The sequence below is a fragment of the Coturnix japonica genome, chromosome 5 (genome assembly GCF_001577835.2).
Source record: "Coturnix japonica isolate 7356 chromosome 5, Coturnix japonica 2.1, whole genome shotgun sequence".
Taxonomy (NCBI): Eukaryota; Metazoa; Chordata; class Aves; order Galliformes; family Phasianidae; genus Coturnix; species Coturnix japonica.
The window spans coordinates 5,220,233-5,231,843 of NC_029520.1; the positions used below are offsets into that span (position 1 = coordinate 5,220,233).

General features: G+C 40.9%; 1 protein-coding gene across 3 annotated transcripts; it reads right to left on the bottom strand.

Moving 5' to 3' along the window:
- Nucleotides 1–600: 600 nt before the first annotated feature.
- ARL14EP (ADP ribosylation factor like GTPase 14 effector protein) lies at nt 601–7,710 on the bottom strand. Of its 3 annotated transcripts, XM_015863520.2 has the most exons (5): nt 7,597–7,710; nt 4,453–4,954; nt 3,326–3,456; nt 1,905–2,128; nt 601–1,134 (listed from the first exon to the last, which is right to left on the bottom strand). In XM_015863520.2, exons 2-5 carry the CDS (start codon nt 4,873–4,875, stop codon nt 1,052–1,054), a joined length of 861 nt encoding a protein of 286 aa, XP_015719006.1. In that variant the 5' UTR covers nt 4,876–4,954; nt 7,597–7,710; the 3' UTR covers nt 601–1,051. The 3 variants fall into 3 exon arrangements, with proteins under 3 accessions (XP_015719006.1, XP_032300886.1, XP_032300885.1); XM_032444995.1 differs by having other exon boundaries at nt 601–2,128; XM_032444994.1 differs by lacking the exon at nt 7,597–7,710 and having other exon boundaries at nt 4,453–4,959.
- Between the last annotated feature and the right edge of the window lie 3,901 nt (nt 7,711–11,611).

Below are 11,611 nucleotides of genomic sequence, written 5' to 3' on the forward strand. Positions count from 1 at the left end.
TGAATATGCTAACTTACCAGAGACATAATAGAGATGCAGAAATGCCATTCTAATAATGGGATGCTCTGGACAATTTAAACTCCTGGTGGACTTGAATTCCACTTTAGAGTAATGCTTTAATAGTCACTGAATTCCAAGTCTTAACTGTGATCATGATAGTAAGTTACATTCAACAGACAGTTAGAAACTTGTTAAGGTTTTAAGAGTGCGTCCTGCTGACTGCAGCTGCTGACCAACAAACTCCAATTAAATAGAACAAGCTCAAACTTACAAGACTGAGCCAGTCTTCTCCCTGGCTTCCTTTCACACAGGTACAGGTTTGTGTTATCACCTGATGCAAAATGTTGCTTAACAGCTGTAACAGTTCCAAATATGGATCAAGCACACAAAACACATAAATGATGTGTTACAGGACAGGTGTGCTCAGTAGTCAAGAAAGTTAAATGCCAGATGTGTTAAAGGGCAGCCACAGCTATTACTCATTGGTGGTGTTGCTACCTGGAGAAGAGTATAAAGAAATCTGTGTGATGCTTTTTGTGACAGATGTAGCTGGAATTCCAAGCCAATGAGGCAGGCACGCTTTTGGAAGCACAGCCAATGTTCTGGTTGAACAACAGAAAGACCTTTTATTTTTGAAGAGGATCTAACAGCAACAAGGTAGATTAAATCCATGCTTCTGCTTGGCTAGGACCAGCAGATGTCAGTACAACACAAAGCGCAACTGCGTTTTAACAGCGTCAACCTTCAAGAACTTAAACAATACACACTCTGAACGAATAGCAAGATGATACAAAGTGATCACATGAAAGTTCCAGAAAGCAACGGTTAACAGCATTCTTGAGTAAATGTGATTTAACAAACATACAGATCTTCTGAGTCTGTCAGGGCTGCAGAAAATATGTTTTTAACGCAGCACAAAAATACCAGAGAATAACGCATTAAATGTTAACTAACAGTTCAATTGCAAGGTCTTGTTTCCATAAATCTCGTAATTCAGCAAAATTTAAACTTGCTGAGGAGAAACATTTTTTTATCAACCAAAACTTTCAGTTCAACTGTTTTTTGTAGCAGTCTGGGTATTCTTAGTTTGGGAACAGACAGTTGAATTCATTTCAGCTGCATGTAAACCTTTACCTTGAAAACAAGCAGAAAGAAAGAGAGGGGAGAGGGCTGTGAAGTACTTATCCAATTACACACCATAAGATATACAGCACGATTATTTCAACTGTTAAAAGAAGGCAACCAAATGCTACCACAGTGAAATACTTCTATGTATATTTTAGCATCTTGACAGCTTAATAACACTCCAAACAGTGACATTTTTGAATTCATAAGGATAACTGGATCCCAAATCCCAGTAACTCAGGTGGGATTCGTACTCCTTTGAATAAAGCTAAGTGAAAAGGACTGAATTTATCAGAGGTAGCTGTGATAATTTATAGAAGATGCAGCATTCACTGTTAATACTGGAGAAATCTTTGTTAATACTGGATGTAGCTTCATTAATAACAACGCAAAAGTGTTTCACATAAAATAATTCAAGACCATGCAACTAAAAAATGAGGGATACAGGGAGATGGTATACTCAACAGAACGCTATGTGGAATGATGGTGAGTGGACAATGGTAAGCCACGTGGAAATATAGCTCTTCATTGCAGTGCAACATTCATAAATGAAAACTGAAGTGACTAACAAGGCAGTACAACACAGAATGAAGTGTGACAACAAGTAGTAGGATTAAGAATATTTCCTTAATCGTACTGAGATGGAATGTGGAAGCACATTTATCACAACTCACAATTAGTTACTATGGTTTTCATCAAACAACTAAATGACAGATGTTGTTTAAGAGTGGAACATACATCCAGGCTTAAATAAAAACAATAAGAGCATGTGCACTAACCAAGGTGCTTATTACGAATGATTTCTCCTCCTTCTATCTCAATTTGCTCATAGAGCCATTTGCGGTCGCAGCGACATTCAGTGCCACATTTGTTGGAGCCGCACTTGGGGCAAGCATAGAAACATCCCAGGCAATCTTCATCAAGACAGTCACAGAGGTCCATCCCATTGTAAAGAAGTAGTCCCTGGCTATCGTAGACTTTACTCTTGGCTGGTATAACTTGCCTGTATGATGAAAAACAAGTTATTTCCTTATTTTAATGCCAAGCAGCTAATAGCTTTGGACAGAACTTTGGTGGTTTTTTTTGTTCATTTTACTACTGCATTATTTTAAGTGTAATACATGTTACTGTACTCATCAACGTGACACTGTACTGTCATTATAGTGCTTTTGAACTAATTCCAGGACCAGAAGTTTTTATTTTATCAATAAGTTAAATGTTTATTCAACCACTTTGGAATATTTATGATGTAAACTTTGTTACCTTTCAGGTGATGTGAAAATCTTCCTTAAATTACTTTTGTAGCTTGTAGCTATAACTCAAAGTTTTACAGAATAACTCCATGTGTGCATGGTCTAATTTATAAGTAATTATTATGCTTTAATCACTACTCATATCCCAAACAATTCTGTTACGCTGCAGAATCACAAATCTGCTCTGTTCAGAAACATCCTCTGGAGTTTGTCTTGTCTGACCCTGTGTTCAAAACCAGGTCAACTTAGATAAAGATGCTTACAGCCACATCTAGTTGAGCTCCCAACAGCTCTAAGGTCAGAGACTCCAGATGTTTTTTGATCCAATGTTTGACCACAAACTCAATTCAAAACATTTTCCTAATCTCATCAAAATCTCCTTACTTGCAGCTTGTGAATGAACCAACTGGAAGAAACAAATGGAGGGGGATGGTACAGGCATATGGTAAGTAGCACTGAGGCCATTTTTTTTTCCTGTTACCTTAAACTCAGGGAGACTGAATTGGTCCAAGCTTCTGGGAGAAAATGATAGACAAAACTCAGCTGCAGAAGTTTTTCACTTTGCAGGAAAACTGATTTTAAAACAGGTCTGATTAGAAAGCTGAAATTTGTTATCCAGTGTCATCCAACGTGGACGTTAGAACGTGTAAGGATTGAACGTGCACACGTTTGGTTCTGAAGTGTAGTTACAGAGTGAACTGAAATATGACAGCTCCAATATTTTAAGTGTACTCCACTTGATCTTACTCTATTCTAGTCAAATTTAGATCCATAAATTAACAGCTTCATTTATTATCCATGTAGTATTGTCACACCTTATGGGAAGCTTGAATTGTATTTGAGATGTTATTGTTACAGGGACACTGACCGTAAAGGTTTCTTTAATTTTGATGTGAAAACTAACGAGAAAGTAACTAATGAGAAAGTAACCACAGGAAGGTGCTCACCTGTCAGAGTTAAATGATGGATTTTTTGTTTGCAGCCTTCTTTTTTCCCTCTTACTGGTCTCAGGAGTGAATTCAGTCTGTCGTCCTGGGTTAGCAAACTGCAGAGACTTCAAAGCCTTAGCTGTACGCCCCTGAACAGAGACAGAAAATCTCACTTTATTTTGAATATGTATCTAAATTCTTAAGGAAATACCCAGTCAAGCCAGGATACTGTTATGACTTAAGTATGCTGACCCCAACTCTGAGCACTGTATTTCTCGGTAGAAGACTTAAGTCTTCTTAAGTGTTACATGAGAGAACTCTACCAGTCCCAGAAGTCAGGAAATACAAGCTTTATAGCAGCAGTTTTAATCAATATTTCCAAAAGTCACCCATTATGCAGCTGTAAAATGCAGCGGGGTGGCTGCGCCTGGACTGAGGGGTGACTGCTCCTTGAATGCCATTCTGTTTTGCTCTAGAGCATATGTGGATGAGCTCTTGTTGACTTGGTTTTCCACTTGGTTTTACCGATTACCTGCACACTTCAAACAAAGCACCCAGAAATGTATAAACTGCATTCTGAACTAAGCTCTTAAAGCATCATCCTCCCGCACCAGGTTGTTACTGCCCCTGAACAAACAGGGGCAGCTCAGACACCACAACAGCGTGCACTTAATTCACTTCCATGCAGGTTCACTTGGTAATGAACCACCAAACACAGTAGATTCCTTTAAAACTGTGAAGACTACCCCAGAAGTTTATCTCAGTGCTCCTAAAAACAACCCTTGCAATGTTTAAACAGGAGTTCACTTTTCTCAAGGCTTGAGAAACAGCTTAAAACAATAGCAGCTGCCTGGTATTTACATAATCTGAGGTGTGTGTCATCCTAGTGCACTAGGGAATTATAAAGTCCCTAATATTTAATTAGGTGAGGATTTTTAAAGTAAAGAAGTGGAATGTGTGTATGCGCTCATTTCATTGAACATTCCTCCAAGTTCAAATACAGTAAACTCCCATGTAGCAAAAGTCTACGCCTTTTTGTGTTTCTACTAAAAATCTTAAGCTCGTTTATATAGGACTTGTATGAAGCCCAGGTCCAACAGTCTGCAGAACTTAGAGGGGGTGGGACAACTGATCCATATACATACGTCTGAATCAAGCTTTCTTCTTTGGCGTTCTTCAGCTTCGACATCCACGCTCCCATTTATTACCTGCATACATTTGGGACAAAGCTTCCAACCAGGTACAAACTGTCTTCCGAACTTGGCAGTTAGAAAAGTCGCGTCATGCAGGTCAATGGCGCGCAAGTTTTTCTTTGATAGTTTTCTGTGCATATTAAAGGGATCAAAGCATGACTTTTGTAAGTCTTCAAACCTTTCAATGTAAATTTTTGCATGATGAAAGCAGATAGTGTCGTTCTCTGAAAGGGTCATTCCAGTCCTAAGCTGAAGCAACAGTAGATCAAATGAAGATATATCATCTTTAGTCTTGAAGCCAGTGTGACGGGTATAATAGGTCTTATGGCATTCATTGGCAGTTTGAAGCTGAACTCCAACTGAACAAGGATCCATTTTATCAGAACAACTTATTTCACTTATTTTGCCTAAAATGAGTTCTCTGAAGTCTTTAGTGGTTTCTATGAAGATCACCCTAGAGAGAGCATTTAAAATCAATCAGATTTGTGCTGCAAACTTTTATCTGTAAGCTTGACAAACTAGGTTTAGGTAGCTTAAGATACATTTCTTAATTATACTATAGCCTTCTAGTCTAGATACGCTCATCCTATTTTCAAAAGCAATTTTTTATCAGCCATTCTAAATGTCCATTTAGAAGCACTGCCTTATCGAAGGCAATCTGGAGGCGAGGTGTGAGGTGGATGATTTGTTCAACAGCAGCCTGCTGTGGTCTCCAGCCTCCCACCGGCACGCTCCCAGCTGCTCAAGGAGTGGGCCCAAAGGACATATCTGATGGCTGAACAACTGATCCATCTGGTTTCCATGTAGTTTCAGGGGAAAAAAACAGGCTGCTGAAGGTAGGCTGCACAGGCTGTCTGATGCCAGCTGGCAATCTACACCCAGCAGCTATCAGCTCTTTCCTGTGTGCTCTTCCTGTGTACTCCTGGGGAGCAAAGAAAAGCCTGGACAGGTGTGAGTCAGGACCCTGAATGAACCTGAGCATCTCTGGGAAACGGCCACCTGCAATACATGTAAGGATGTGTGCAGCTGTTGTGGTTGGATGGCCTTTGCACGCAGCTCTTTCTATCTCACTGCAACACCTGCATCATATAAATATGGGGCACTCATTTAAACTTTCTTTAACACAAACTTACAAAATATTAAGCTGGCTATTGCAGAGTAATCCTGCCTGCGCCTAAATTTGTTATAAATCCAGCGTTGACTCTAAAACATCAAAGCCTGATCAACCTTGTGCTATTTTCTACTGCAACATAATGGGAAAAAACCAAAAGAATTCATTTCTGAAACTCCTAGGACCTGTAATTAAACTGAGTAGGACCTAACTGGGATCCTACTGTTAGCCTGCATGCTACCCTGCAAAGACACAAAGAAATGGAAAAGCATCCTTACTTGTGCTAACCGCCAAACAGGACAGTACATCTTTTTAATGAATGAAAGTATCAGCCAGAAGTAGAATGTGAAAAGACAGTCTGGGACACTACTTCTAATAAAATAAAGGCAAGTAGCAGCACAAATAACCCAATGACATGAAATGTGTCAATTTAACCTGAAAGCAGACGTACAGATGATCACAGCAGCAAAAGTTCCTTGCAGAACAGTAAGAGGCTTTTTAGAACACTTAGAAAAGTCACTGTTGGGAGTATTTTTTTATGTTATTTTATTTTAGTTTTTGCAGCAGAAATCCCCTTGATTGTAATGCCTTACTTTTTCTAACCAGATGTATGTACTTGAAGCAGCTGCATGACGCATCTCCATGTATTAAACTGCATGCACAGCAATTTAAAGGTGTTGCGTAGGACGTGTGGTTGTTGAGTGATTCACCCGTTCCAAATATAAGCGATAACACTTGGCTGTAGAGAATTAAACTTGTTTTTAAGTGTAATTCTACAACTTGCTTGAGATGGAGCAGGGCATAACTGCAGTAATTCCTAAACAAGGCAATAAGAGGCTTGAATGTGCAGGGACAGTGATATGAGCTTAAGAGAAAAAAAGGGACATAGGAGAGGAAGGTGAATTTCCTTCTGAAAATCAAGCAAAATTAGTTCCTTTTTTTTTTGCAAGTTATCCGTGCAGAAACTTAAGATAATGGAGTTAATAATAAAGACATATTTTGTATTGATTTCTTAGGTTCAGTGTCATAGTAAACCAGCTATACTCAGAATTAGTCCTTTTTTTTTTTTTTTGTCTCTAAGTGCATGCTTGTCTTTTACACTATGTTACATGGAATGTTGTATGAGCAAAGCTCATTGCAGCTGAGCGTGTGTTTAACAGCAATATGTCAACACCCAGTAATGTGATTCAGTAAGTCTGTTGCAAGCCATGCACCAAACCTACCTCAAACATCACAACATGTGCTTGCAACTGACTCCCGTTCTGGTGGGGAGGTGCAGATGAGGAAGCATACTGGATAAACAGGAAAGTAATTCTGAACTATCAGCGTTTGCAGATGCATCAGAAGTCTGAGTTCTTGGTGGGTGTTCTAAATGGTGGGTGTTTTAATTAAGACATGATAGCTTCTTTTCTATAAAAGATAGCTGTTACACTGCTTATCCTTGGCAGACACCTGCTCTGCCAGCTGACCGTGCTGCAGGAGCTAGCTCAGTTAGCACCAGGCTAACACAATGGGGTGTGCATTGAGCACCAGCAGTGTGCAGTGAGTGACTTAACGTGTCTCACTCAATCCACTTGTAAAACCTTGGCAGAAGCTTCGGCTGTACTTCTTCCTTCCCCCCACCTTGAGAGGAATACACGGCTCTTTGCCTTTAATTCTTTGATTGAAACAGGAGAGGGCTCCAGCAGCCCGGTGTTTAAATAGAAGCGTGTGCTGCCACCTGTGAAATCAGCAATGAGCGTTTACAGACAACAAAGTCAAGCAGGAAACAGTGAGGAGGACCGGGACAGCAAAGCGCAATATGCAAAGGGCCTGTTTTGCTTCTCGGAGACAAGAACAAAGAAGGCAAGAAACCGGTTTAGAGCAACAGCTGCGGGAGGCCAAAAGGGAAAGAGAAAATCCTGATTTCGCCAATGCGACCTATGGAACAGAACCCTTCGCCACCAGCCGCCGCAGCAGCATCAGGAGCCGCCCCTCCCCGGTACCTTGCCGTGGACTTTTCCCCGTCTCTGCGCCGGGACCCCCGCGCCTGGTTTCCGCGTGGCCCCAGCTACAGCAACGCTGCCGGTAGCGGACATGGACCGGGACTCCCTACAGCACAACGCTTCCGCTTGGGAGGAAGGAACAGGAAATAGAAGGAAGCCACGTGGTGACGCGCTGCCCACGTGTCGCCCTCTCGTTATGGTTCTGTGGCTGTTGGTATTATCTTTTCCTGTAAGACTGTGGCAGCACAGTGTGGTGTATCGGGCTCTGAGCCCACCTCCCTGTTGCTGCTGTGCATTGCAGTTCCCCTACCATGATACAAGTATCTGCAAGACAATCCCTTACATAGTTCTGCTCCAGTGTTGCATATAGCACAGCCCAGCAGCGTGAACTGCAAGCGAATAATGCCGGTAAATCACTGCAGAAGCTTTTCACCTCCTTCCCTGGGACCTTAAGTGTGTAACTGCAGGCTGGCTCTCTAGCAGGCTGTCTGTGGATGGTAAGAGTGAAAAAGAGATGAATTATGGCTGTAGCAAATGTGGGAAGGCATAGTGGAAAACTAAAGATGTTGTAAGGAGCCCTACATCAGTAAGGGAACAGCCTGCACTGTTGAACTGCTGCACCACTCACGTCAGGGCTGGTGTTAGGGCAGCATCTGAACACAAATAGATGATTTGGGGCTGAGCTTGGGCAGCAACAGCATCCATTCTTCCTTCATTACAAATGGGAGTAGACCTGGTTGGTCAAACTGTGATGCAAACAGCTTTTGTTTCTTACTCCATCACAAACCATGTTGGATTTGGTACTAGCCAAGCCTTAAGAGAAAACTAAATCTGCCTTAAGGGGCAAAGGGGTTGAAATACATAGCCAATTTAAAACAAACTAGTTAACAATACACAATGTTCTTTTGGCTGTTTATTTGGGGTGGCTTTTTTTGCCTAACTTCTTGCCACAGCATTTGGAGTGGGTAGAATAGTTGTCTGTAAGTAAATATAAGGCCAGTGGAGGTGAGAGCAAATGTTATGCTTACATAGGGAGGTATCCAAGCAGCACTCCAGGGAGCTCTGGAATATAAAGCTTTAATCTTAGTGTGACACTAGCAAGATGTAGGCTGTGTATCTGACCGTTAACAGAAAGCTGTTGTAAATTCCATGTGTGTATATATATATATTGCTTGAGTCATGCATTGCCTTAATGATGACAGAGAGACTGTCAAGTGTGATCATTCAGAGCGGGTGATAAGGCTTCCTCTGCTGACTTGTGCTGCTTAGGAGATACTTGGAGTTAATGAAGGGGAATAATTCATGAGAGGAGGTATTTGAGATACAGGTTGTGACATCAATTTGTATTAGATAAATATAGGAAGAGCAGTGAGGCGTGTGCATTCCCCTTTCCAGTGTTAGTGTCGACCTGTGAGGCTGATTGTGTAGGGTTAGAGTCAGAGTTCAGGCTCCTGCCTGTTATGTTACAGTGAGTCTGCCATCCATGCAGTCAGACTGGCTTTGACTGGTCACATTAGCATTCATCTCCCTAACTGAATGGTACCCTGCATAGAAAGTCAGTCTTTTGCTATGTTTTTCCCTCCAGGAGCACTGTTTGTGGTTTTAGGTTTTGGTTAATCGTGTGAACAGCATTGTTTTAAAAGCTTGTGCCTTATCTGTAGAAAGCCTCTGACAGTGTCTTGAAACTACTTAGCATCCATGTAGATTGTGCTGGAGCACTCAGTAGCACAGGGATTGCCTGTTCTGACTTCTTCCGTGGGTATCAAGTGTGCTCATGTTCAGAGTTGATATGAGTGACTGTAGCAAAGAAGGAGGAGGAAATAAGGCATTGGATTTGATAGAGAGCACTTTGGCATAAGTAGAAAAGAAAGCTTGTCTATGAAGGAGTGCATGAGCAAATTGGGCATGAAGGGATGATGCCCTGTGTGAGGTGCAGCTCTGAGCCTTTGAAGCTGTGTTAGAGGTATGGAGGCTCAGCAGAGAGTGCAGATTTGGCAGCTGATAGGAAAGGCAAGACTTACAGTGAGTTCCTGTGCTCTTGATGCTAAAAAACAAAAGTTTTTATGGAAGAAAGCAAGTGACAAATTTTGTGTAAATCCTAGGATGTAGTTGGAGTACGTATGATGTGATGTTCATTAGACACAGCCCTCTTGTGATCACTGTGTTGCTGCTTGTTATGCTTTTAAACTCTGATACTGTGGGGATGCCCAGCTTATGGGACCTGGGCATCCCCAGACTTCATTCTTTCTGGGAGAAAATATTCTGTTTGAATGCTGGTTGTGAAACAAGAGCAAGGTTAGGCTAGGGAAGGATGAAAGAAAAGGCCCTGAGAGGTTTTATTTTGTTGCCATTAAATGTATGTTTTCCATAGGAACTGAAGTTTCATTTCCACAATACCTACGTAATTATATTTAAGTACAAATGAAAGTGTTAATTTCTCCCTTTTGCCCACACGAACTTGAATACAGGCACATAAAGACATTCACTAAACCTTAAAGAGAACTGCAAATAGGTAGCCCACATAATGAGTTCTTATTATCTTCTGAAAAATGTAATGCCAAGTGCTAGGAGTGAACTGAGAGTCATGAAGTAAAGACTTGTCTCCAGCATAACTGTTTCTTTCACACCAAATCTTAAAGCTGCAGGAAGTCTGGATATCACCAGAAAACCTAATGGTTTAAATTAATTTTAGAAGATCTTAAAAAGTGCTTTGGGTTATCTTTTAACATATTACACTATTACTTTCTAATCACATTTATTTTGTAAGACTGCATATAGAAGTGTCCGTAGAATGGGTTGGGTTGGGAGGAATATGAAAGTTCACACAGTTCCAACTCTGTGACGTGAGCAGGGACACTGTCTGCCAGCTCAGGCTGCCCAGGGCTCCATTCAGGCTGGCCTTGCATCTCTTCAGGGATGGAGCATTCACAGCTTCTCTGGGCAGCCTGTGCCAGTGCCTCACCACCCTCTGAGTAAACATTCTTCCTTGTGTCTAATCTAAATCCACCCTCTTCTAGTTTAAAAACTCTTATGCTTTTTTTTTTTTTTTTTTTTTTTTTTTTTTTTCTTCACAGCAGTCCTTACTAAAGAGTCCCTCCCCGTCATTTCTATAGACCCCCTTTAAATACTGGATTTAATCACTTTCCAGCCTGGATGTTTCCCATTGTTATTTTATTCTGGCAATATTATAAAGATTGTTGATTATTTCCAAAATTTACATTTAAATGTTGACCCACAACTGAGTGTTTGAGTACTTTTAGGGTAACATATTTCTACTCTGTCAGTCTAATAGACCAAATATCTACTCAGTGCTTACTGTGTAACAATGAGAATCAATGCTGCTTTAATGGCATTTGACTTTGGGATGCCTCTTTGGAAATCTTTTGCCCTTTGTAGGCTGATCTCTTGATATGCTTTATAAATTTATGTCTGGAAAAGTTCTGTCTACTCAATGAGATCTTCCTTTCTTTTGCTGGGCAGGATTTGGGCTGCTGCTTCCAGTCTGTTCCTCGTGTTTGAGCAGCTTCACAGATGATGTAGCAACAAATGCATCACCCTGCTCTTTGCTTCAGGGCTGAAGAGAACGTGCTTTGAAACATGGATGTCTGCCGTACAGCACCTCTCTGTCAGGTTTGTGTCTCATGAGAAAGCCCCAGTAGGTAACATTTTGTTCTAACATTTATGACTTGTGCTGATTTTCAGAGGAAGATTTCTTTACTCTTCTGTAAAGGTACTGAATTTACTTCTTGATTCAGAAAGCAGGGGCATTTGGTTTTTATGTTACTAAAAGCAAATGGATTTAGCCTCTTTTCAGACTCTTCAGAGAGCAAGTAAGACATGCACAGAACTAAGTCCGGTTAATGCTTACTCACTGGTAACTGACTGAGATGTTCAAAGAATTTAGAATTTGACCTTTGCTAAGAAAAATGTACTCTCCTTGTTTGGACTGATGGAAATTGAACGTTGTTAATCTGACAGTAGGCAAACTGAATACAAATGAAGAAACAACTGTTTT

What these genes read in the sequence shown, in the direction of transcription:
- ARL14EP (XM_015863520.2), bottom strand. Translation starts at nt 4,875, where the DNA reads ATGGATCCTTGTTCAGTTGGAGTTCAGCTTCAAACTGCCAATGAATGC. An exon ending in GAAGAAAGCTTGATTCAGAC is followed by an intron (nt 3,457 to 4,452) that starts GTATGTATATGG and finishes GTCTCTGTTCAG; the next exon opens with GGGCGTACAGCTAAGGCTTT. An exon ending in CATTCGTAATAAGCACCTTG is followed by an intron (nt 1,135 to 1,904) that starts GTTAGTGCACAT and finishes CTTGTTTTCAAG; the next exon opens with GTAAAGGTTTACATGCAGCT.